We start from the raw sequence: 27972 nt of genomic DNA, 5'->3' as shown, positions 1-27972 counted from the left end.
CACTGGTCTTCAAGCTGGTCTTGAGTCGCATCTCTTTCTGGCACTATAAGCTGAGGAAAGGTCAAAACGGGCTAGACTATGGCCTGGTTCACCCTTGTCCAATTTGGAGGGAACTCGCTGAGTACTGTGCTGATCTTTTCCTCCACCTTTTCCACTGGCTGAGAAATGTCTTGGTTTTCAATCCTTTCCTTTAGTTGGTCAGGGAATGGTTTTAGACGATCCCTCGACACTGCCGCCGAGGTTTCGCCTCCATCTTAACTGAAGCGGCACACCTTGGTGTTATCAAAATCTGAAGGTATGTATGGCTCAGCCTCCCACTGGTCGTCTAGTTTGTGAACTCGTCTCTTCCTTTTGAGTACTTGTTCTCCTGGTCACAAGGGAACTGCAGGGGCGTGCTGATTATAATTTCTTTCCTGCCTCTGCCTTGCCTGGGACAAACTTTTCTCTACACATTCTTGCACCTTGTGATATTGTTGCAGCTGCCGCTCCGTATCCCATTCTGCATCTGGTGATGTTGTCTCAGGTGTTAAAATTCCCATGTCCAAGTCAATGGGTAACTTGCCAGGTCTTGCCCTCATCAGGTAGGCGGGTGTACAGTTGGTGGAGTTCACCGGGATGTGGTTATATAAGTCTATCAAATCCGGTAACTTCCCTGGCCACAGGCTACGCCCTTCCAGGGGCAGAGTCTTCAACAGGTCTGTTACTACCTGGTTCATTTTCTCGCATAACCCGTTGGTCTGGGGATGATACGGCGTGGTTCTTATTTTCTTGCAGCCGTACAGGTTACAAAACTCCTGGAACACTTCTGCTTCAAAGGCTAGTCCTTGGTCGGTAAGCACTCGTTCAGGGTAACCGTGCGGGCAGCAAAAGTGTTGTTGAAATACTTTGGCTGCCGTCTTTGCCATCTGATTGTTCACTGGCACTACTACCAGGAACCGGGAGTAGTGGTCTACTATGGTGAGGGTGTAGAAATAGCCTGACTGGCTTGGGGCCAACTTCACGTGACCGAAGGCTACCAGCTCAAGTGGTTGTTTGGTGACTATGCACTGTAGGGGAGACCTCTAGCTATCACGGTCTTTCCGTCTCAGGTTGCATTTACCACATTCTTGACACCATTTCTCGATTGCTTACCTCATGCCAACCCAGTAGAATCACTCACTTAGCAGGGCTTCCAACTTCTTCCACCAGAAGTGTCCTGCTCCATCGTGGTACGCTTCTAAGACCATTGGCACATCCTGCTTCGGGACTACCACCTGCCAGACCAGTTCGTGGATTCGGGAGTTGACGCTTCTCTGACACAGCTTCCCCTCATAGATAAACAGCTTGCCCTTCTCCTTCCACAACTGTTGGGTCTCTTGTGGAGCATCTGGACCAGGGCGCGAATCAGCTTGTGTCAGCATTTCCTTTACTAGGCGGACTGCTGGATCGATGTCCTGCGTTTCTGCCCATTCATGGTGGGGCAATGGGTTAATCATTGCCTCTTGCACGGCATAGCGCTTGTCCCTCACGTAGTGGGAGCACTGGGCCACACCGGGGCGGTGGAAGGCTGGAAACTCGATTTCTTCAAGTTACTCCGGGTCTTCTCCCCCATCCGGCAAGTTGGGCATCCTGGACAGCGCATCAGCACTAGCGTTTTTATACCCCGCCCGGTATTTGATGGTAAATTCGAAATTGGACAGCCGAGCCATCCATCGCTGCTCCAATGCACCTAGTTTCGCCGTTTCAAGGTTGGTCAGTGGATTATTATCAGTATAAATGGTAAGCTTTGCTGAAGACAAGTAGTGCTTGAAGCGCTCCGTTACCGCCCAGACTATGGCTTAGAAACTCCAGTTTAAAGGAACTATAGTTGTCTGGGTTCCTTTCCGTGGGACGAAGCTTCTTCCTGGTATAGACAATCACTCTCTCTCTGCCTTGCTGTACCTGGGCAGCACTGCTCCGAATCCCACGTTACTGGCGTCCGTATAGAGTATAAAGGGTTGGCCATAGTCGGGGTAGGCCATGACTTCGTCTCCTGTAAGAGCCTTCTTCATCCGAGTGAAGGATTCTTCTTCTCTTTTACTCCACTTGAACGGAGGACTCGGGTTCTTGGACTGGCCTATTAAGAGGTCCTGCATGGGTGCCGCTATCTTGGTGAAGCCTTTTATGAATCTCCTGTAGTAAACTACCAGCCCGATGAACTGCTGCACTTCCTTGATAGTGGAAGGTCTTGGCCAGTCTTTGATCATGGTGACTTTTTCAGGGTCTGGTGCCACACCTTCGGCGCTTACCACGTGACATAGGTACTGCACCTTGGGCTTCAACAGGTGACTTTTGGATGGCTTTACTTTCAGGCCAGAACCGGGTAAGGCCTCGAACACTGCAGCCAGGTGCTCCAGGTGGTCTTCGTACTGCTTTGAGTAGACGATGACATCGTCCAGATACAAAAAACGGTTTTGAAGTTTTTATGTCCTAGGCAGCATTCCATTAACCGCTGAAATGTTCCCAGTGCATTGCAGAGCCTGAATGGTATGCAGTTGAACTCGCAGAGGTCCATTGGTGTCGTAAACGCTGTCTTCTCTCTGTGTGCTTCTGCCTCGGGAACCTGCCAATACCCACTGGTGAGATCTAAAGTGGAGAAATAGTTAGCGGATCTCAGTGCAGCTAATGATTCCTCAATTCGTGGTAACGAGTAGGCATCTGTCACGCCGCGCTAACCTGGGGGCGGGACCTTGGTCCTGACGTCATCTCTTCTGGAGCCGCAGTCGCTCCGGGGATCCCGCCGGGTGCGCACGCGCACCTCTCGTACCTAGGTTTCTGTCTCCCCCACGTTATGTGTGCGCTTGCGCGCTCCTCTCAGTTCGGCCTCCAGGTCCATCCTCTCTATGGTACTGGAGGACTTGACCCGTAAACCCTAGCGATCATGTGCTATATCAGGCTACCTCTTCCTAGGGGAGGTGCCTGATTATTGTTGTAGTTCCTGGCTTGGTCTGCCGTGTCCCTGCCTGACTGTGCGCTGTATTCGGGTCCCCTGCCTTGCACTCTATTGTGCCTCTTGGCACACGCTCTGATCCTGCACTCTGCCTTGTACTCGGTTGTACCTCCTGGCACACGCTCTGACCCTGTACTCTGTCTTACTCTCAGCTGTGCCTCCTGGCACATACTCTGATCCTGTGTTCTGTCTTGTACTCAGTTGTGCCTCCTGGCACACACTCTAATCCTGTACTCTGTCTTATGCTCAGTTGTGCCTCCTTGCACACACTCGGACCCTGTGCCTTGTCTTATACTCATTTGTGCCTCCTGGCACATGCTCTGATCCTGTACTCTGTCTCTTGCTCAGTTGTGCTTCCTGGCACACATTCCAATCCTGTACTCTGTCTTATGCTCAGTTGTGCCCTCTGGCACACACCCTGCTCCTGTACTCTGTTACACCTCCTGGCACACCTGCGGCCTGACTCAGTGCTCTGCCGTGCTCCTTTGCACGTGTGGCACCCCTGAGGCTCAGTCGCCACAGAGGTACTGCACCTTCTCCTAAGGTGTAGTGCCCCACCATCCGGGTAAGTTGGGAGCTCCTTTCCACACTCCAACACTCGCATCCCACGCAACAGGGTAGTTCAGCACAACCACAGTGAGGGTTCTCTCTCCTCCTAGACATTAGGAGTGCCCTGGTGGTTCCCTGCTTGGAACACTAGATGTGCTGGGAGGTGGGTGGAGTTGAGATCCATATAAAAGGTTGGGAAGGTTTAGAATTACAAGTTAGTCTGGAGGTCAGTCTGACGGGAGGTCAGGCGTGAGAAGGACAGTCAGTCAGGAGAGTCTGAGGACGGGTCCGAGGAGAAGGCGTGCAGCAGCTGCCTCAGTGATCTGAGCCAGCTAGCATGGGAAAGGAACAGAAGGAGAAAGACGTAAAACTGCAACCTAAGCTTCCATAAGAGAGAGAAGGAACAGTGCAGAACGAAGGAGTAGGAGAACAGAGAGGAGTTGTGGGTCGGAAGAGGAACCCTGCCTATAGGTTCTCAGCGCAAGGCCGGGGCCCGGTCCCTGAGGTTGTATGGACACTTATGATTCTGCAGCAGACACCGGTGGAGTAGTTGGCTGTAAATGCACTACTCCCATCTAAGACTTGAGGCACAACAGCAACTGAATAGAGAGCCAGGACTCCGGAGAAGGGAGTCCCCGAGAGAGGCTACAGCTGTCTACCATATGAGTAGAGTTGTTAGGAACATCTGACAGGAGGAACTCCAGAGTACCACGGTACTGGGGATCTTCACACCTTAATGTTATGAATGAGTCACCGTAGGAGGCAAAAATAGAAATACTAGCTAAGTCCAGAAAACCAGAGAAGTTGGCAGCTATTGGATTGCAGACCCCTGAACCTATCAACAACAACTAGCAGTAGCCGTGGGGGGTTCCTACGGTGCCCTAGACCCCTCGATCACAGCCGGAGAACTAAATAGCCTAAATACAGAAAGGGAAATCTAAACTGCCCCAGAGCAGACCCCAAAGCAATAGGCAGCCCCCAACATATAATGACGGTTAAGCAAGATGAAAAAACACTCACACAGATAGAAAGATAGGCTGAGCAAATGATGGGGCCCAAGCTAACTAAATAGGAAGGATAGAAAAGCTGCTGACTGCAATCCACCAAAACCCTATCAAAACAAGAGCCAACAGACTGATAGGGAAAAAAGCCCTGAAGACGCTATGCTTCAAAAAGACTATATCAGTACTCAGGTATTTTCTGAAGACCGAGCAAAAAGGAATTCAGCTCACCCCAGCAGGGAGTGGCAGAAATCCAGCAAAACAAGGCAAAACAAAACCAAAACACAAATGCAAAAAGCAGAGCAGAAAACTTAGCTTTTGAGGAGCAGGAATCAGACTGGTCTCCTAGAATCCCTCTGAGAAATCACCCGCAAGGCAGAAGGGCGTCGGCTGCCTTATATCCAGTCAGCAATTCCAGTCACCCAGTCATCATCATCCTGCTCAGGTGCTTGGTAATCAGCCTCACTACCTTCCTTCACCAGAAGAGGGAGTTCATCAGACCTCAATGGTGAAGGGGAAAATGAACTCACAACACCTTAAGGCGCAATAGGGGAGTCGTTCAGGAAAGGTACATGTTGGCGGAGTGTTGGAGAGGAGAATCCTGACTTGCCCGGGAGGTTGATTGAGTCTCTGCCCCGGAGGACACGGCCCGGAGGCAGGCACCAGTGTGAACCACGGACTGTGAGTAAAGCTTTGGAACTGCAAGCCCTGGTGTCTTCCATTCATTTGTGTGCTAGCACCATCAAGACCAATACATCTGAGTACCAGCATTCCTCACACCGCCTGCGCCTATCCTCATCTATTGCAATTACACTGCCCTGGGGTGGGAGCTTCACCTGTGGGGAGCGACGCCATCTTTGCTGCAACACACCATCAGCCCCAGAGGATCTGCACGCAGCGTTGGCTTAACATCTTGCTTGCCAAACACCACAGGTGGCATCACATTTGCTCTTCTCCAGTCTTCTGGGACTTCTCCTGTTCTCCACAAATTTTGAAAGATTATGGAGAGGGGTTCAAAAATTTCTTCTGCTATCTCCTTCAGTACTCTGGGGTGTAATTCATCTGGACCTAGAGACTTGAATTCATTTAGGTTAGCTAAGTGTTTCTTCACTATCTTTCTGTTTATAGATATCCTGGATTCTTCTATTCCTTTAATAGGACAGTGAAGAATAGTTGATGTTACATTTCCTTTCTGAGAGAAAACAGATGCAAAATAGGAATTTTAGCCGCCCCAGCCGCTAGATCCTCTCCTAGATTGGGCATTTCTTTCCCTCCTATTGAACCTCAGCCAGGCTCTGGGTATCGTAGTAAGCGGCTGCTCCCAGAGGTTTCCAAGTCAGGGCCTCCTGCTTTCTGCACACTGTGTGGTGAAGTAATCGCAGCTATTATACAGTTTAATAAAGTCTATGGCACACAGTATCCAGTAATACTGGGCTACGAAATCCTGTTCGTGACACAAAAATGATACGCCCACCAGAGCTGTGGGGTACTCGGAACCGGGTCGGACAGTTCTTTGGGGAAGTCATGGGGCTGTGACTCGACTCTGTGGCCCTGGCTGTGCCATAAAATGGGAAAATGTATATGGGATTTAATATGACGCCACCTGTGGTGTTCGGCAATGGATGGCCGATGCTGCTAAAGGAGACCGCTGGGGCTGATGGTGACGCAGCTGGGATGGTTCTGCTCCCCACAGGTGGAGCTGGTCCCCAGGGCTAATGGTTCCGTTTATGTCAGGTTTCGTGTACCTTGTGGTGCAGGACTCAGAGCGCAAGAGATCACTGGAGGACACAAGGGCTGTAGTTTTCTTTTCCTTTACTTGATTATTGATAGTACAGATTGGGGAACTGGTAACAGATCGTAATGGAGAGCCAGGCAGCCTGGAAGCAATTTTGGATACACCTGGCCAGTTAGATATGGAGACCTTCCTTCTGCGCTGTCCTCCCTTTTCCTCACTGCCTAACAGCTCGTCCTCCTACTGCTAACTGTCTCTCTCCGTTTTTAAAAACAAACCGTATGGCAGGCAACTCGAGCCTATCACAGGTGCCGCTCCTTTGTGTCGGCTCCAGGCTCTGGTATGCTGCTGCGCCACTGGGTATTTGATCGGGCCAGGAGACATGCAGTCCCCTGCCCTCCGGATTTAGCTGCCAGGACTTCAGTACTCGTGCAACCACGGACTCCGGTATCCGAGTTTAATCACAGCTCCACTCCCCAGGTTTTGCTCGACTTCTCTCCTACTGACACCTGGTAAGGGGACCCTTCCTTGCTTCCAGGCATGACATTACTCCCTGTGAGGGAGGCAATGCCACTGTGGCAACCGGAATCCTGGGGTGCCACACTTCAGTGTAGTATAATGCAGCCCCATAGCACTCCAAACAGTATAATGGTCTGACAATGTTTTCATTAATGAAATAAAATGAATACTCACCTCTCCTTGTTCCCCTGATGCTTTGATCTCTGCAGTGTGTGTTCTGAAGCTCTTCACTGCTTGGAACAGCAGGCACAAAGTAGTGACGTCATTACGCCCGTCTGTTGTGAGTTCATTTTCCCCTCCGTCACTGAGGCCTGGTGAACTCCCTATTCTAGTGAAGGAAGGTAGTGAGCCTGATTATCAGGCACCTGGGACTAATGAAGACGATTGGCTGAGTGGAGTCACTGACTGGATTTAAGGCAGCCTACGCCCTTTCTGCCCTGCGGGTGACTTCTCTGTGGACTCTTGGACACCAGTCTGATTCCTGCTCTCCTAAAGCTAAGTTTTCTGTTTTGCCTTTTGCATCTAAGATTTGTTTTTGTTTTTCTTGCTTTTTGGATTCTGCCACTCCCTGCTGGAGTGTGCAGTGTTCCGTGAGCTCTGTCTTCTGAAAGTACCTGAGTGCTGATTTAGTTTTTGAAGCTTAGTTGATTCAGGGCCATTTTTATATCAGCTTGTTGGCTTTTGTCTCTGATAGGGTTTTGGCAGATTGCAGACAGCAGCCTTCCTATCCGTTCCTATCTAGGTAGTTTTTGGGCCCCATCTTTGCTCAGCCTGTCTTTCTGTCTGTGTAAGTGTTTTCATCTTGCTTCACCGTCATTATATGTGGGGGGCTGCCTATTGCTTTGGGGTCTGCTCTGGGGCAGTTAGATTTCCCCTTTTCCTTCTTTAGGCCTATGTATCTCTCCGGCTGTGATCGAGGGGTCTAGGTCATCGTAGGAACCCCCCACGGCTACTGCTAGTTGTGTTGATAGGTTCAGGGGTCTGCAATCTGATAGTTGCCAACTTCTCTGGTTTTCAGGACTTAGCTAGCATTTCTGTTTTTGCCTCCTACGGTGACTCAATCATAACACCCGTCGTGCTGAAATGTCAGAGCTTAAATGCAGATGGAGTATGATTGAGGAGGGAGTAGACGGCCTCCTCTTCCATCATTGCTCCATCACTGGGCCCTCAGACTCCTGGGCCCCATAGTGGCTGCATGGTCTCCTGCCATTGGCAGGATGCGATTGACTTAAAGTAGTTGTCCCGTCTTAAGGTTCACGTGTGCACTCTGTCTATGTTCCTGCAGATTGTGAATCCTCACAGCGCGCGCTGTATACATGCATGCATGCGATCACAGGTCAGCTAGACTTTCGCTGCCTAACTCAATACAAGCGTTATAAGTGAGGCTGGGCATGTCTAATTGGCATGTGGCCGCTGGGAGTATGCAAATCGCATACTTGTGGTCACATTACCTCTTGCTCCCATTGTAAGGAGGTGGCAGGTCCCCTCAGTTGCTCCTTCTCCTCCTTCTGTGTGAACTTTTATGTACATGTAATGTAATATGTTGAGCTTTGTTTCTCTGGTCTTAATGTAATATATATGCTGTATTTGTTTTGTAATGCGTATGTGTATGTTTCCCCTTAATGCCTGTCTAGCTGGGGACAGAATTAGTTAAATAAGGGGGCTGGACCTGCAACCACAAGGAGAGAGGAAGCAGCTCCTTCACTGCCCGGATACGTTGGCCAGGGCAGATGTGATTTTCAGACGGGGCACTGCCAGACCCCCCGAACAGGAGAGGTCTGTTGCCCCGGACTAAGGACTAAGCAAAAGGACTAAGGACTAATCAAAAGGACTAAGGACTGCAACACGAGCTCCAGGACTCTGGAAGGGCCCCCGCTGAAGGTGTCTTAGGCGCCCAGATCCCAGTGAGTGGACTACTGCAGATCTTCGTCTGCTGCAGCTGTTGTGGGTATGGCCGTAGAAAGTGCAGGGAGAGATCAAGAAATCCAATGTTGTACTCTTTTAATTCTATTCCATCCCTGTTCATTAAACGTAATTCCCTGTTGGGTCACAAATGCCTTATTGGACTCTTTCGCCTGGACTACAGTGGCCTGAGAGAACAAAGTAAACTGTGGGAAAAGTTGTGTCGGGCTCGTCTATTTATATACAAGGGTCCAGGGGTGCTCGCTGAACGTTTGCTCAGTGGACTCTGTCTGTGTACTGTGCCTTTAAATAACTCAGCCACAACTAATCCCCCGGTTGCCCTTGTTACACCATCACCGGGGAATCCTCACAGCGTGCAATGCGTGTCCTGTGAGGATTTACAAGTCTGCAGTTACATAGAGCGCCTGCAGACTTTTACCCTAATGCCAGACATCCCCTTTGTGTTTCAAAACATCTTCAGAAAAAACAAACGAGCATACATTTCATAAGCCCTGCAATGTGGATTTCCCATGGAGATTAATAGGAAGAGATTTGCAAGTGTTTTATTGAGGAGTTTGGAGCGTTCCTCTCACATGAGGAATTTTTTGAGTATTTCTTTCCCTATGAAGTTTTGAAAATCTGGTGAAAAAAAGGTACATGACACTTCTTTGAAGCATCATCTGATGGAAAATGCTTCGAACTGTCTAATAAAAATGCCTCAAAAAACAATTCAGGAAAAAAATTCTCCCAAAACATGTCTAAACCTCTTCAGGAAAAGTAAAACTTCTTTATCAACCCCCCAAAAGAGCGTTTCCTGCAGTGTCGTCTCGTCTGCTCAAAAGGGTAATTCCACATTCTGAGATCTTGCGCTACGTCATTCGGTAGGGTTTACCAAGCATCACATCAGGGCTCTCGTGTTGCAAACATGCTGATCGCTATACAGTTCCCAATATATTAATCCTGCACACAAATAACCGAACTGACCCTGTCTGTTCTTCTACTGTATAGGTGCAAAGAACTGTAAAGAGCTAAAGGACAGTGGCTTTCACCTGACGGGATGGTATACTATATACCCTGATGGCAGACGGCCTTTGGCAGTCCTGTGTGACATGGACACAGACGGGGGAGGCTGGATTGTAAGTTTCCTATACCCTACTGGTATATTTGTACCCAATGATCATTTTTTAGGGGCCCAAATTGGGGAAACAATGCTTTACAGCTACAATACATTCCATATTTAAACTTCCTACAGGTAAAACTTTTACCCGGGGTAAAAGAAAACTTCTTTCCTCTCACGTTTGTCTGTACATTATCATGATAGGACTATTCCAATGCTCAAAAGTCGTCATAGCACATGTAGTTCTTTGTGACTCTTGCCTTCCCCTCTACCTGATCTATGTTCTCACAGGTATTTCAGAGACGCATTGATGGATCGGTGGACTTTAATCGTGATTGGAACAGCTATCAGTGGGGGTTCGGTAGTCAGTTGAGTGAATTTTGGCTTGGAAATGAACATCTACATCGCCTGACAAGCTCAGGTAACTCACGACTAGAGGATATGTCAGGGTGCCCAACAGTAGCATTGAAGGGTTTGTCCTGTAAAGCGGAAGTCACACATAGCAATCTTGCTAGCGAGATCGCTGCTGAGTCACAACTTTTGTGACACAACAGCGATCTCACCAGCGAGATAGCTGTGTGTGACAGCGATCAGCAACCAGCCCCCCTGCCAGTATCGCTGATCGCTGCAAGAAACCTCTGGACATATTTTTTGTCGCTGGCCTCCCGCTGGCCAGCACGCATCGCAGGCGGGAGACCAGCGATCAGCTGTAAAAAATAATAAAAAAATAAAAAATATTGTTATTCTCACCTTCCGACGTCCCGCGCAGCCATCCTGCCTCTCTCCACGCTCCCGGTCCCAGTGATCCTTTGCATGAATGACCGCGAGACGTCGCGCTGCCGCGAGACCGTGACATTCTCGCGGTCATTCTCGCAAAGGACTACTGGGACCGGAGCGTGGAGAGAGGCGGGAATGCTGCGCGGGACATCGGAAGGTGAGAATAACAATATTTTTTATTTTAATTCTATTTTTTTACAGGGATATGGCATCAGCGCTAACGAACACAGCGATGCCGGGCGCTCGGCATCGCTGTGCTGATCGCTGGTGAAGCTGTCTGTTTGACAGCTCACCAGCGATCACATAGCGACTTACCAGCAATCCTGACACGTTGATATCGTTGTCGGGATCGCTGGTAAGCCGCTATCTGTGACTCCAGCTTAAGACACCCCAGCCATCAACTGATCACCCATTGCTGTCATGTTACATGGTTCCAGGGGCTCTTTGCTCTGGTGAGTAAGATCCTGGGCCGCGTATCTCCACTTTGTAATACATATAGTTTGAATCACCCATTAAAACAATGACTTTATGGCTCAAAACCTAGTTAATATAAATGCTAGATGCACATCTGCCCCTCCTCTTTCCCCCTGATCATCTGTGGTGCTGACAGGTTCTTTGACCACCCAGTTGTTGGGTGAGCCGGGACCAGAGGCTCCTTCCCTGTGCCTACCACTAGGGAGCACCCTAGCGCACCTTATTCCTCAGGATACCGAAGGTGAAGATGCTGGGGCCACCACCCTTGCCTTATCTCCTAAATCAACCCTCCATCTGTTCTCTTCCCCACCCAGGGAAAAGGGTCCCTACTGTGCACCACAGTACACCAACCTGACGAACAATCCAACACAAACAAGGGTAAACTGAAAATACCAAGCATACAAATATTCACTCAAACATAACAAAGGAATGCACCGGGGAGAAGGAGAAGTGCTTCTTTTCAGCCCAGAAGTAGGTGCAATCAGACGATGCGGTTTTCTAGCTCCTCTCTGTTGCGGTAACCGCGTGACAGATCCACTGTTTGGTCTAGACATAAACTATTGGATTGTCAGGGGAGGGGGATAAGACAAGTAAATTAACATTGGAACTTTATGTATTGTGATCATTTCTTGCAGGATCCTATCAACTCCGCTTTGATTTGGAAGACTTTACAGGCAACAGGACCTATGCCACGTACAGTAATTTCAAAATTGATGGAGAGTCCGACCAGTTTACCCTGCGATATGATTCATTCATCGAAGGAGAAGCAGGTAAAAGATGCTACTGTCCCCATTCGCTTACACTTAATGTGACATTTTAGAGAAAAGTGGAGGGTTTGGTAATGATTAATTTAGAATTTGGAGCTGAAATGTCACGCTGCAGCTATGCAGGTAGCTGCAAGCTTCACTAGATGGCAATAGAGTGGAAGGAGGACAATAAGCCTGCAAGAGCAGACCTGCAGTGAGGCTACCACCAGGTGGCAGCAGAGTAGTCAAACAAGCCGAGTCAAAACCTAGACCGTCATGCAGTACAAAGGGAAAAAGCAATCACAGAGTCAGCGGAGTACCAGAAGCAAGAGACAAAGTCAGGTCAGAGCCAAAGCCGAGTCAAACACCGGGAAATCCAAAAACAAAGGGAAACACTAAGACGGGACGGGAAGAGAAGTAGGAACAGACAAGGGAAAAGTCAGTAAGCGCAGCAGGACAAATCAGGGTACTACCAGAGTCAGATACTCACGCTATAGGCCGAAAATATAACTAACACTGCCTGCAGGACGCAGCAGGGAGAAATAGCAGGCCTAAAACCAAAACGAGGCAAGGCAAAGTTAACTCCTGACTTGACCAGACTGGGAAAGGGGCAGAAAGTACTCAAAACTTGGTCTGGATCCTGACAGTAACATCCTCTCAAGGGGGGCCACCGGACCCCCATTGTTCCCAGGGTAACGTGCATGAAACGCCTGAACCAGATGATCAGCATTGAAGGATTGCGCCGGAACCCAAGATCGCTCCTCAGGACCGTAACCCCTCCAATGGACCAAGTACTGAAATGAACAGCGAACCATCCAAGAATCGACAATCCCTTCAACTTCATACTCAGTTTGACCACTCACAGAGACAGGAGGCGGAGGAGGTGGAGACCCAGCAGAGGAAGGTACACATGGCTTAAGAAGGGACTTATGGAATACATTGGGGATCCAAAGCGACGGAGGTAAGCGTAAATGGAAGGCAACTGGGTTGACAACCTCAATAATCTCGTGAGGACCAATAAACTTAGGACCAAGCTTAACGGAAGGAACCTTCAGATGTATGTTCCTGGTAGACAACCACACCTTGTCTCCCACCAGCAACTTAGGTCCCACAGACCGTCGCTTATCAGCAAAATGTTTTTGTTTGCTCTGAGCCATCCCAATGTTCTTCTGAACCTTCCTCCAACCATTGAACCACCGAATCATCCCCTGGACACCCCGAATCAAACCTGGAAAATTCACCAAAATGGGGGTGAAAACCGTAGTTACAGAAGAGTGAAGAGGTACCAGTGGACTGATTAACCCGATTATTAAATGCGAACTCAGTCACTGGCAGCGAGAAGCACCAATCATCTTTCAGAGACGTGGCAAGACACCGCAAAATTTGTTCAAGTGACTGGTTGGTCCTCTCCGTGTGCCCGTTGGTTTCAGGATGGTAGGCCGAGGAAAAGGTCAAATCAATACCCAATCTCTTACAAAATGCCCTCCAGAACTTGGACACAAATTGTACCCCTCTATCAGACCCCAAATTAAGAGGCACACCATGCAACTGCACAACATGCTCAATAAATAACTTGGATAAAGTTTCCATGTTAGGTAGTCCTGCCAACGGTACAAAATGCGCCTGTTTACTAAATCTGTCCACCACCACCCAAACCACAGTCTTGCCATAGGAAGGGGGGAGATCAGTGATAAAAGCCATGGACAAATGAGTTCAAGGTCTATCCGGAATTGGCAATGGCACTATTTCCCCAGCCAGCCGGTTATGGGAGCTTTTAGCACGGGCACAAGTATCACAAGTAGACACAAACGTGGCTATATATATATATATATATATATATATATACACAACCTCCTGAAAATTACTTGGAGGTAAAACGAAAAAAATGCCATGAAGTATATGTAAGATTAAAAAAATCTTTATTCATTAAAGTATAATAAATTAGTTTAAAATTATATAAACATCAAGCTAACGGAACATGATGGAGAACAACACTGGGAAAATGTTAGGTAAGTACCAAAAACACACACAAACTTAGTTTGAAAATTAGTGCATGAAAATTACCAAAAAATATATGTAAAAAATTATTTAATGCAAAAGTGCATAATGCATGTGAAAATACATTATCTGAATATCTCAGAAAAAATGATATCAGAATTATATCAATGATGGATGTGTTCACCACATGCTTATAATGAAATAATCATGCAAAAGACAAAAACACTGAAAAAACACCTCATTAACCCCTTAACCCCCAAGGGTGGTTTACACGTTCATGACCAGGCCAATTTTTACAATTCTGACCACTGTCCCTTTATGATGTAATAACTCTGAAACGCTTCCATGAATCCTGGTGATTCTGACATTGTTTTCTTGTGACATATTGTACTTCATGTTAGTGGTAAAATTTCATTCAAATAACGTGCGTTTATTTGTGAAAAAAATGGAAATTTGGCAAAAATGTTTAAAATTTTGCAATTTTCCAAATTTGAATTTTTATGCCTTTAAATCACAGATATACAGCACACAAAAAACTTAATAAGTAACATTTCCCACATGTTTACTTTACATCAGCACAATTTTGGAACCAAAATTTTTTTTGTTAAGAAGTTATAAGGGTTAAAAGTTGACCAGCGATTTCTCATTTTTGTAACACCATTTTATTTTTACGGACCACATCACATTTGAAGCCACTTTGAGGGGTCTATGTGATAGAAAATACCCAAAAGTGACACCATTCTAAAAACTGAACCCCTTAAGGTGCTCAAAACCACATTCAACAAGTTTATTAACCCTTCAGGTACGTCACAGGAATTTTTTGAATATTTAAAAAAAATGAACATTTAACTTTTTTTCACAAAAAAATACTTCAGATTCAATTTTTTTCATTTTACCAAGGGTAACAGGAGAAATTGGTCTGCAAAAGTTATTGTGCAGTTTGTCCTGAGTATGCTGATACCTGATATGTTGGGGGGAACCACTGTTTCGGCGCATGGCACAGCTCAGAAGGGAAGGAGCGCCGTTTGACTTTTTCAATGCAAAATTGGCTGGAATTCAGATCAGATGCCATGTCACGTTTGGAGAGCCCCTGATGTACCTAAACAGTGGAAACTCCCCATAAGTGACCCCATTTTGGAAACTAGACCCCCCAAGGAACTTATCTAGATGTGTGGTGAGCACTTTGAACCCCCCCGTGCTTCACAGAAGTTTATAACGCCCGGGCGTGAAAATAAAAAAATCGTATTTTTTCCACAAACATGATCTTTTAGTCACTAATTTTTTTATTTTCCCAAGGGTACCAGGAGAAATGGACCCCAAAAATTGTTGTCCAATTTGTCCTGAGTACGCTGATACCCCATATGTGGGAGAAAACTACTGTATGGGCACACGTCAGGGCTCGGAAAGGAAGTAGTGACATTTTGGAATGCAGACTTTGATGGAATGGTCTGCGGGTGTCATGTTGCTTTTGGAGAGCCCCTGATGTACCTAAACAGTGGAAACCCCCACAAGTGACCCCATTTTGGAAACTAGACCCCCTAAGGAACTTATCTAGATGTGTGGTGAGCACTTTGAACCCCCCAGTACTTCACAGAAGTTTATAACGACCGGGCGTGAAAATAAAAAAAATCGTATTTTTTCAACAAACATGATCTTTTAGTCCCCATATTTTTATTTTCCCAAGGGTAACAGGAGAAATTAGACCCCAAAAGTTGTTGTCCAATTTTTCCTGAGTATGCGGATACCCCATATGTGTGAGAAAACTACTGTATGGGCACACGTCGGGGCTCGAAACGGAAGTAGTGACGTTTTGGAATGCAGACATTGATGGAATGGTCTGCGGGTGTCATGTGCGTTTGGAGAGCCCCTGATGTACCTAAACTATTGAAACTCCCCACAAGTGACCCCATTTTGGAAACTAGACCCCTCACGGAACTTATCTAGATGTGTGGTGAGCACTTTGAACCCCCAAGTACTTCACAGAAGTTTATAACGCCAGAGCGTGAAAATAAAAAAATCATTTTTTTCCACAAAAATTATATTTTTGCCCCCAATTTTTTATTTTCCTAAGGGTAACAGGAGGAATTGGACCCCAAAAGTTGTTTTGCAATTTGTCCTGAGTATGTTGATACCCCATATGTGGGGGTAAAACACTGTTTGGGCGCATGGCAGAGCTTGGAAGGGAAGGAGCACCATTTGACTTTTTCAACGCAGAATTGGCTGGAATTGAGATCTGATGCCATGTTGCGTTTGGAGAGCACCTGATGTGCCCAAACAGTGGAAACCCCTCAGTTATAACTCCAACCCTAACCCCAACACACCCCTAACCCTAATCTCAGCCCTAACCCTAGCGCTAACCCTAGCCCTAACCCTAGCCCTAGCCCTAACCCTAACGGGAAAATGGAAATAAATACATTTTCTTTTAATTTTATTATTTTTCCCTAACTAAGGGGGTGATAACGAGGGGTTTGATTTACTATTTATAGTGGGTTTTTATTTTTGGCAGCTGTCACGCTAAAAGACGCTTTTTATTGTAAAAATAGTTTTTGCATCACCACATATTGAGAGCTATAATTTTTCCATATTTTGACCCACCGAGTCATGTGAGGTCTTTTTTGTGGGACGAGTTGACGTTTTTATTGGTATCATTTTCAGGCACGTGACATATTTGATTGCTTTTTATTCTGATTTTTGGGACGCAGAATGAACAAAAACCAGCGTTTCATGAATTTCTTTTGGGGGGTGAGTTTACACCGTTCCGACTGCGGTAAAATTGATGAAGCCCTTTTATTCTTTGGGTCAGTATGGTTACAGCGATACCTCATTTAGGTCTTTTTTATGTTTTGGCACTTTTATGCAATGAAAACAATTTTATATAAAAAATAATTATTTTTGCATCGCTTTATTCTGCGAGCTATAACTTTTTTATTTTTTTGCTGGTGATGCTGTATGGTGGCTCGTTTTTTGCGGGACAAGATGACATTTTCAGCGGTACCATGGATATTTATATGCGTCTTTTTGATCGTGCGTTATTGCACTTTATGTTTGGCGATATGATAATAAATCATTATTTTTTGCTTAGTTTTTTATTTTTATTTTTTAAGGGGTTCGCTAAAGGGGTTAACTAGCAGGACAGTTTTATAGGGCGGGTTGTTACGGATGCGGCGATACCAAATATGTGTACTTTTATTATTTTGATTTTTTTTTTATTTCCAAAAAATGAATTTATTAGGGAATATTTTTTTTTTTATTTAGCGATTTTTTAAAAATTATTTTTATACTTTTTTTTATCTTTATTACATTGTCCCAGGTGGGACATCACTGTCCTGTGACAGATCGCTGATCTGTCACATCACAGATCACTGTGACAGATCAGCGATCTGTCACAGGCACTGCACAGGCTTTCCTCATGCCTGCGCTTTGCAGGCACTGAGGAAGCCAGCTCCCTGCATGCCCCCCGAAGGTCCCCATCGCCATCTTGGATTTGGGGACCTGCAGGGATGGAGCCCCCCGCAGCAGCACTGCACATTGCGCTGCTGTGGGGGGCTCAGGGAAGCACGGAGGGAGCCCCCTCCCTGTCGATGCTTCCCTTTAACCCCTGGTACACCGCGATCATGTTTGATCATGGTGTGCAAGGGGTTAACGTGTCGGGGCGGTCCGTGAACGCCCCTGACACATTGGGGAGCCCCCTCCCTGCCGATGCTTCCCTTTAACCCCCGGTACACCGCCCCTGACACATTGTGCTGGGTGTCAGCTGTGATAATCAGCTGACACCCGGCCGCGATCAGCGGCGCTCACCACATGGGTGCCGCTGATCGCTGTGACGTACTATCCCTTCCCTGGGAATTAAGTCCCAGGGCACCTGGACGGGATAGTATGTTACATGACAGAAAGGGGTTAATATACATCAAAGTATAATTGCATGCAAGCTGTTGCACAAAAAAAAGGAATAAAAATAGTGTCAACACAATGTATCATAGAATACTAGATGTGCAAAAAAAAACAAAAGAAATAAATTGGTTAAATAAGACAAATGCTCATGTGTTTGAAAAAAACTCCACATTAAGGTGAAGTCAGAGTATGAATTGCATGGACCAAAATGCTACAGTCCGTGTAATCTAAAGCTAATAAGCATAGAAAAAAGAGAAATGAAAAAAAATGTGTTGTAGCAATAAGTCTTAAAGTGTTTAGTACACAGATGCAAAAACCGCATGCAATTAAATGGTTAAATAAGACTCATACTTAAGTGCCGATAAAGTGAATTCAAAGTGACAAATGCATGGATATAAAGAGCTGGCAATCACCCAGACTTAGGCATTTCCCAGCAACTTGTTAGTCGGTAGGCAAGAAGGGCAGTCCTTTTTCCAATGTCCAGGATTTCCACAGAAAAACACAATCTCCCCTCTCGTTGTCGCTTTCTCTCCTTCTATTTAAGGTTGGTGGCCCCAAACTCCATGGGTTCTGTATAGGGTGCCACATCGGAATTAGGCGGACATAAAAGAGCCTCTTGCTGCATTACACTTCTCTCCCGCAACCACCGATCCATACGAATAGTCTGAATCATAGCCTCCTCCAAGAAGCTAGATGGCGGATGGAGAGCCAGAGCGTCCTTAAGATGATTTGACAGTCCTCTCCTGAACTGACAGCTTAGCGCAGTTGTTCCAGGTTACTTTGGTGGCCCACCGCCTGAACTCAGAGGAATACCATTCTGCGGTGAGTTTACCCTGGGAGAGACCCATGATTGTGTCCTCCGCCATCCCGATCCGGTCCGGTTTGTCAAAAATCAGCCCTAAGGCCTTAAAGAACCTATCCACAGACACACATTCAGGGGCAGTAGCAGGCAACGAAAAAGTCCAAGTTTGAGGACCCTCCCAGCGTAATGAAATAATTATCCCCACCCGTTGACTCTCATCCCCAGAGGATTGAGGTCTCAGGGAGAAAAGCAGATTACAACTCTCCCTGAATGTACGGAACTTCTCCTTCTCTCCCGAAAAAATATCTTGGAGCCTGACCGTTGGTTCAGGAGAGTGGAGTGAGACATCTATGGGGTCCGAATGCTTACAGACAGATTGGGTAACCCTGAAAAGACCTAACCGTTTCAGAAAGCTCTTTCTGAAGTTGATTATGGGAAGTGGCCAGGGCTCTATGCTCAACTAACAAATTATGCATCATTTGAGTCAGACTGGACATCTGATCCGACAGCGTGCAAAGCGGATCCATAAAGAGAAGAGTAAAGAGAAAAAAAAACTGTCAACGGTCAGTTATAATGTCAAGCTGCAGCTATGCAGGTAGCTGCAAGCTCCATTAGATGGCAATAGAGTGAAAGGAGGACAGTAAGTCTGCAAGAGCAGACCTGCATTGCTGCAGTGAGGCTACCACCAGGTGGCAGCAGAGTAGTCAAACAAGCTGAGTCAAAACCTAGACCGTCACGCAGTACAAAGGGAGAAAACAAGCACAAAGTCAGTGGATCGCCAGAGGGTCAATACCAGTTTAAAGCAGAAATACCAGAAGCAAGAGACATAGTCAGGTCAGAGCCAAAGCCGAGTCAAACACCGGGAAATCCAAAAACAAACTAAGACGGGACGGGCAGAGAGGAAGGAACAGACGCGGGCAAAGTCAGTAAGTGCAGCAGGACAAATCAAGGTACTACCAGAGTCAGATACTCAGGCCGTAGGCAGAAAATATAATTGACACCGCCTGCAGGACACAGCTGGGAGAAATAGCAGACCTAAAACCAAAACGAGGCAAGGCAAAGTTAACTCCTGACATGACCAGACGGGGAAAGGGGCAGACAGGACTCAAAACCCGGTCTGGATCATGACATGAAAACTGTCAAGCAGCCTCTGGTTGTACATGGTTGTTACAACTGACAGATGAGATTGGTTTTCCTTTATGTTGCTATTATTATGACTGGGTGTAGGGTGTAGATCACAAGTAGAGAGGGATGTGGAATTAAAGGGGTTTTCTTGTGAAGCCATGTACCTTATTAGCACATACAGGCATCAGAGATTGGGGTTCCCCGCTTGCCTCCTCTATGAGCCAGAAGGATAACCTCAAGCTTACCTAGAATTAAAAAGATGATTATTGATCTGAATGGCTGCCATCTAATACTTAATTTACACTTGGAATGTCTGTTTAGCCAAAGCTGGCAAAGTCGTTTACTTGCCTGAGGTGGAATCTGGGGCTATCAAGAGTGTCAACACCATTAACAATCCGTTCCCCTATATTCCCCTATACTCCCTTCCATTCTGGAACACATCCATGCAGCAGGATGCCACCAATACAGAACTGATCTGTTAATTAAGTACCATTCCAAAAAAGTTGCCTGTATAAATAATATACATAGAAGTCAGCTACACCTATTGATTTTGGTGAGAACCACAAACTATGTTACATTTATGGAGGGTCTTCCAAGTCTCCGCTGTTTAGAGATGTCAGGGAAATGAAGGATAGGGAATACCCAAACATGCCTTCCTACAGGAGGTGTCTGGTAACTGCTTATTCTCCTCCTCCTGGAATACACAAGCTTGCTTAAATGTCTTTAGAAGAATAAGGAGGAATAGTTGTTGGCTGAACAAATGCTCAGCTGACTGCTAACTAAACATTATGGCCACATATAGAGACTGATACAACCATGTCCCTGTTAAGCGGGAGTCACACACAGCAATCTCGGTAGCGATATCGCTGCTGAGTCACAACTTTTGTGACGTAACAACGATCTCACCAGCGAGATCGCTGTGTGTGACAGCGATCAGCGAGCGGCCCCCCTGCCGGTATCGCTGATCGCTGTAAGAAACCTCTGGACATTTTTTTGGTTGCTGGGCTCCCGCTGGCCAGCACGCATCGCTGCGTGTGACAGGCGGGAGACCAGCGATCAGCTGTAATAAATAGAATTAAAATAAAAAATATTATTATTCTCACCTTCAGACGTCCCGCGCAGCATTCCTCTCTCCACGCTCCGGTCCCAGTGATCCTTTGCACGAATGACCGCGAGACTTCGCGCTCCCGCGAGACCGTGACGTCTCATGGTCATTCTCGCAAAGGATTACTGGGACCGGAGCGTGGAGAGAGGCGGGAATGCTGCGCGGGATGTCGGAAGGTGAGAATAACTATATTTTTTATTTTAATTCTATTTTTTTTACAGGGATGGCAAGCGATGCCGGGCGCTCAGCATCGCTGTGCTGATCGCTGGTGAAGCTGTCTGTGTGACAGCTCACCAGCGATCACATAGCGACTTACCAGCGATCCTGACACCTTGATATCGGTGTCGGTATCGCTGGTAAGTCGCTATGTGTGACTCCAGCTTTACTGCTTTAATACAGGGGGACTCCTATCAGGAGCTTCATCTCTTGGCCTGAACAAACATATCCCAGTTTGGAGGACCTGCCCTGTCCTGCTATCACAGACAAACAGTTGATTTTGGTATTCATCATGAAATGTTTAATTTCCCCTGTGGTGGCACTGCAGGGGAATTAACGACTGGTTTCTCCACAGATAACAGGTGATCACTTGGTCCCGGCAATGGATGAATATAGGTGTAGGGATTATACAAAGTGGAGAACCCCCGTCACACACAGCGATCTTGCTAGCAAGATCGCTGCTGAGTCACAAGTTTTGTGACGAAACAGCGATCTCACCAGCGAGATCGCTGTGTGTGACACTGACCAGCGACCGGCCCGCCTGCCGGGTATCGCTGATCGTCCTCGAATGGCCTGGACATATTTTTTATCGCTGGTCTCCCGCTGGCCAGCACGCATCGCGCACCAGGCGGGAGACCAGCGATCAGCGAGCTGGTAACCAAGGCGCTTAGAAACCCGATGGTATCTTAACGTACACTGCGGGTAAGTGACGTGCGTCGCTTGTTACCCGCGTGTCACTGTCCTGATCGCTGGTGAAGCTGCCTGTTTGGCAGCTCACCAGCGATCATGTAGCGACACACCAGCGATCCTGACAAGTTCATATCGTTGTCGGGATCGCTGGTGAGTCGCTATGTGTGACGGGGCCCTAACACCACCAATAATTGTCGGACAATGGCCCCCACAATGACATGGGAGTCTTAAATAAAAAATAATTTTTGTATGAAATTGGAAGAATATCAAAACACCATATGTATTGTCTTGAGTGGAAGAATATTGGGTCTTATAATTTTCTTATTTGGCTGTTTCTCTGGATTTTTCTCTAGGCAATTCATTAGAAAAACACAAGAATCAAGCCTTCTCCACCAGAGACCAGAACAATGACAAGTCTACTAAAACAGGACAGAGTTGTGCTGAATACTTCAAGGGAGGCTGGTGGTTTGAATCCTGCCATCTTGCCCACCTGAACGGGGAATACGTGGAGGGTGAACACAAAATCAAAGGCAAAGGGATCATCTGGTACAATTTCAAAGGCAACTTTTACTCCCTAAAGTCTTCGGAAATAAAATTTCGCCCTACTAAAAAATAGACAGACCACGGTCTGGAAAGTGGCATCAGACTCCTGTTTGTCTCTGGACTAGTCAGTATGAGGGTGCTACAGACGGAGGCCCTCTATACATGGAAATATCAATATTGAGACCCCTTAGATTACTGTTGAACCTGATGGGGGGGCAGCCTCTGCTACTTCCATATGGTCAGTGTGAAATTCTCACTATTCTTATCCTATAATACCTGATTACAATTGTTCAGGGCAATAAAACGCCATAATATAATAATATTAATATAATAATAATAATTTTTTATTCCTTCTTTTGCAATCCTGTGTACCACATTGTGACATCAGACCCTCTGTTGGTCTACAGTCAATGACTTGTGTCATCAGTAAGGCACTACAATGCAATAACACAATGGTCATTGATTAGTGCCACTTAGTACAGCAGACCTAATGGTTGTTGCAATAGGCTAATATATCAAAAGTGAGCATTTCAGCTCTTCATAACTCTGAGGTTCCAGTCTGCCAGGAGCCTGAGTCTATCTGTATCTGTCACGGTTCTGAACATCAAAACGGTAGCTTTTTTACTTTTCTGAATTATAGGTTACTTTACGCTTTCCAACATTATTTTCCTCAGAAACCATTTATCTGCTGACCTCAGAAAGAGAATAGCCCCACTGATATTGAGTGCAGCTTCCTCGGGGGCGGGAAAAAATTACTTTCTTTTAGGTGACATTGCTAGAGATGAGAGAGTCATTTAAGGTTCAGTTCGGCTATGTTCACTGAATTTCCCGCCCCTTGCAGTCACATGACCATAGGTCCTTCACTGCTTGCTAAACTTCAGCGTCCCCAGGTCCTGTTTGTACTTTCCGGCTGTACCTGACCCCGGGCCCCCCTACAGTGCGGGTGAGTCCCTGCTCAGCGGAGGCTGCGTGCCGGCGCTGACAGGACCCTGACAATAATATTTACATCCAGGTACCTTATAGATGAAGCCGTCTCTGGAGTCGTTCTCCTTCTTTTCTTCATCTTGCCCAGACATCATGATGAGTTTTCTCATCCACAGCCGTTTCTGCAGACTTCCATCTTCTACAGTCTTCTGCAGCAAATCTCCACATGATGCCCTTAAAGATAGCAGTATTATTATAATGCTCCTGAATAAAAAATATCTGCTGTACGCTGAGCCCCTGAATAAATAATCGCTCCTCACTATATTGTCTGCACAAAATATGACTCCATGCTGTCTCTCTTATGGTACATGCTCTTTACACTGATCTTTTCTTTCAAGACTGGGACCCCTTTTCACACTGTCCTCTCACCCTGTGTCCTCTCTATAGGGCCAAGTCTCTATACTGTACCCTCTCATCACACTCTGTCCCCTCCTGGCTGTACCCGTACACTGTCCCCCCATTCTACGCCCCCACTACTCAGTCTCTATTTTGTGCCCACTCACTTTTCTCCCCATACTGTCTCCTCACACTATTCCCCTCCATCCTCATACTGTCTCTTCTCACATCCCCCTGTTACCATACTGTCTCCTCATATATTTACCCCCTCACTCTCTATACTGCCTGCTCACACATACCCTCTGCACACATCCCATCACCTTCACTCCCCATACTGTGTCCATATACATTTTTCCATCACTACTCATACTGTTTCCGCACATATTCCCCTGTTCGCTCCCCATACTGTCTGCACTCATCTTCCCGCTCACCATACTGTCTGCACCCATCCACCATACTATTTCCTCGTCCATGCCCCCATTCCCTCATACTGTTTCCTCGTCCATGAATCCTATTATCCCATAATGTTTCATCATACAGACCCCTCATACTGTTTCCTCATACATGCCCTGCATCTCCCTCTTCGCTTATCATTTTGTGTCCTCAAATCCCCCCACACATTAAATCCCCACATCAAATCTCCCCCCACACATCCCCCATCACCATTCCAAATCTCCCCTCACCATTCCAAATCTCCCCTCACACATTAAATTCCCCCCATCCTGTCTTACCAGTTCAAATATTCAGCAGCTTGCTCTCTAATATACTAATTAGGCACAACTGAAAACAGTTCTTAAGGTAAAACAAAGTGTTTTATTGATGTAATAGCAATTTAAGCATGAAAGTCAGGATTATATAGTGACTTTTAGAGTCAATTACATTATTAATAAACAATGAATTACATAGGAATAAGCGTCAATACATCACCGGATATTGTGGCATCACTCTTCAATCGGGGGAGATTCCAGGAGAAACAACAAGACAGTCAGCACGTCTGCTTAGCCCATCTGGAAAGTCCCTCCCCACCGAGAAATCCCCATTTTTTTATACATTACGTAAAACTACCAGCGTATAATGTAAATCTACCAGCACATGCGTAGTTAATATAACTGTTCACGCTAGCGTAGTTGCAGATCAATTATCTGGAACTTTCTAGCGCGTGATACCTCATGTGATCATGCGCAATTAGCGAATTTTTATGCCCTTAAATCACAGAGATATGACACACAAAAACTTAATAAGTAACATTTCCCACATGTTTATTTTACATCAGCACAATTTTGGAACCAAAATTTTTTTTGTTAGGAAGTTATAAGGGTTAAAAGTTGACCAGCAATTTCTCATTTTTACAACACCATTTTTTTTTTTAGGGACCACATCACATTTGAAGTCACTTTGAAGGGTCTATACAGTCATATGTAAAAGTTTGGGCACCCATATTAATGTTAACCTTTTTTCTTTATAACAATTTTGGTTTTTGCAACAGCTATTTCAGTTTCTTATATCTAATAACTGATGGACTCAGTTATATTTCTGGATTCAAATGAGGTTTATTGTACTAACAGAAAATGTGCAGTCTGCATTTAAACAAAATTTGACCGGTGCAAAAGTATGGGCACCCTTATCATTTTCTTGATTTGAACACTCCTAACTACTTTTTACTGACTTCCTGAAGCACTAAATTGGTTTTGTCACCTCATTGAGCTTTGAACTTCATAGCCAGGTGTATCAAATCATGAGAAAAGGTATTTAAAGTGGCCACTTGCAAGTAGTTCTCCTATTTGATTCTCCTATGAAGAGTGGCATCATGGGCTCCTCAAAACAACTCTCAAATGATCTGAAAACAAAGATTATTCAACATAGCTTTTCAGGGGAAGGATACAAAAAGTTGTCTCAGAGATTTAACCTGTCAGTTTCCACTGTGAGGAACATAGTAAGGAAATGGAAGAACACAGGTACAGTTCTTGTTAAGCCCAGAAGTGGCAGACCAAGAAAAATATCAGAAAGGCAGAGAAGAAGAATGGTGAGAACAGTCAAGGACAATCCACAGACCACCTCCAAATACCTGCAGCATCATCTTGCTGCAGATGGTGTCACTGTGCATCGGTCAACAATACAGCGCACTTTGCACAAGGAGAAGCTGTATGGGAGAGTGATGCGAAAGAAGCCGTTTCTGCAAGCACGCCACAAACAGAGTCGCCTGAGGTATGCAAAAGCACATTTGGACAAGCCAGTTACATTTTGGAAGAAGGTCCTGTGGACTGATGAAACAAAGATTGAGTTGTTTGGTCATACAAAAAGGCGTTATGCATGCGCTGTATTGTTGACCGATGCACAGTGACACCATCTGCAGCAAGATGATGCTGCAGGTATTTGGAGGTGGTCTGTGGATTGTCCTTGACTGTTCTCACCATTCTTCTTCTCTGCCTTTCTGATATTTTTCTTGGCCTGCCACTTCTGGGCTTAACAAGAACTGTACCTGTGTTCTTCCATTTCCTCACTATGTTCCTCACAGTGGAAACTGACAGGTTAAATCTCTGAGACAACTTTTTGTATCCTTCCCCTGAAAAGCTATGTTGAATAATCTTTGTTTTCAGATCATTTGAGAGTTGTTTTGAGGAGCCCATGATGCCACTCTTCATAGGAGAATCAAATAGGAGAACTACTTGCAAGTGGCCACTTTAAATACCTTTTCTCATGATTTGATACACCTGGCTATGAAGTTCAAAGCTCAATGAGGTTACAAAACCAATTTAGTGCTTCAGGAAGTCAGTAAAAAGTAGTTAGGAGTGATCAAATCAAGAAAATGATAAGGGTGCCCATACTTTTGCACCGGTCAAATTTTGTTTAAATGCAGATTGCACATTTTCTGTTAATACAATAAACCTCATTTGAATCCAGAAATATAACTGAGTCCATCAGTTATTAGATATATGAAACTGAAATAGCTATTGCAAAAACCAAAATTGTTATAAAGAAAAAAGGTTAACATTAATAGGGGTGCCCAAACTTTTACATATGACTGTATGATAGAAAATACCCAAAAGTGACACCATTCTTAAAACAGCATCCCTGAAGGTGCTCAAAACCACATTTAAGAAGTTTATTAACCCTTCAGGTGCTTCACAGGAATTTTTTGAATGTTTTAAAAAAATGAACATTTAACTTTTTTTCACAAAAAAATTACTTCAGGTCCAATTTTTTTTATTTTACCAAGGGTAACAGGAGAAATGAGACTGCAAAAGTTATTGTGCAATTTGTCCTGAGTATGCTGATACTTGATATGTTGGGGGGAACAATTGTTTCGGTGCATGGCAGAGCTCGGAAGGGAAGGATCGCCGTTTGACTTTTTCAACCGAAAATTGGCTGGAATTGAGATCGGACGCCATGTCGCATTTGGAGAGCCCCTGATGTGCCTAAACAGTGGAAACCCCCCACAAGTGACCTCATTTTGGAAATTAGACCCCCCCAAGGAACTTAACTAGATGTGTGGTGAGAACTTTGAACCCCCAAGTGCTTCACAGAAGTTTATAACGTATAGCTGTACAATTAAAAAAACATATTTTTTCCACACAAATAATCTTTTCACTCCCAATTTTTATTTTCCCAAGGGAAATAGGACCCCAAAAGTTATTGTGCAATTTGTCCTGAGTACGCTGATACCCCATATGTGGGGGTAAATCACTGTTTGGGTGCATGGCAGAGCTCGGAAGGGAAGGAGCGCTGTTTGACTGTGACGAGCGTCAGCTTACGCTGAGTCGTTTTTCCTTTTAGAGTGGACCCTCTGGGCCGTGGCACCCACCCACATAGGGCGAGCGAACCTAGTGAGAACCCACCCCCTGTACAGGGAGTGTCAGGGGCAAGACCAAGGGGATGAGCCACCACGGCAGCTGGACCAGACGGCTGGCTCAGGGAGACACTATTGAGTGTCAGGTAACAGGACGAACAGGATACGAAACATAAAGCGAAGTCACAGGATTTCTTCAGCAAACGTGGCAACACACTTTAATCAGATACAAGGCAAAAACAGAGAATCAGATGCAGGGCACCAACGGTGAAACACGGCAAGGTGCGTGCAAGGGCACGCCAAATGTTCCAGGAATAACACATGCAAAAAACATACCGGAGTCCAGGGCAGGGTACATGTTAGGGGTCACACCAGAGTTCCTAGGAGGGATTGGCTGGAATTGAGATCGGACGCCATGTCGCATTTAGAGACCCTGATGTGCCTAAACAGTGGAAACCCCCCACAAGTGACCTCATTTTGGAAATTAGACCCCCCCAAGGAACTTAACTAGATGTGTGGTGAGAACTTTGAACCCCCAAGGGCTTCACAGAAGTTTATAACGTATAGCTGTACAATTAAAAAACCATATTTTTTCCACACAAATAATCTTTTCACTCCCAATTTTTATTTTCCCAAGGGAAATAGGACCCCAAAAGTTATTGTGCAATTTGTCCTGAGTACGCTGATACCCCATATGTGGGGGTAAATCA

General features: G+C 45.8%; 1 protein-coding gene across 1 annotated transcript in view; it reads left to right on the top strand.

The window, feature by feature from the left end:
* The window catches only part of LOC141046674 (ficolin-1-A-like), a 35469-nt gene extending 12992 nt beyond the window's left edge, over positions 1 to 22477 (top strand). Inside the window, exons 7-10 of the mRNA XM_073541250.1 lie at positions 9680 to 9807; positions 10080 to 10209; positions 11675 to 11809; positions 21966 to 22477. Of these exons, the coding sequence (XP_073397351.1) occupies positions 9680 to 9807; positions 10080 to 10209; positions 11675 to 11809; positions 21966 to 22228 (656 nt within the window). The 3' untranslated portion in view covers positions 22229 to 22477. The remainder of the gene's footprint in view (positions 1 to 9679; positions 9808 to 10079; positions 10210 to 11674; positions 11810 to 21965) is intronic.
* Positions 22478 to 27972: the final 5495 nt, after the last annotated feature.

Source organism: Dendrobates tinctorius, unplaced genomic scaffold (assembly GCF_039654945.1).
Source record: "Dendrobates tinctorius isolate UK_male_01 unplaced genomic scaffold, ASM3965494v1 ptg000120l, whole genome shotgun sequence".
NCBI classification, from domain to species: Eukaryota; Metazoa; Chordata; class Amphibia; order Anura; family Dendrobatidae; genus Dendrobates; species Dendrobates tinctorius.
Note: the sequence above shows the minus strand (reverse complement) of the source record. Positions and strands in the feature narration are given on the sequence as shown.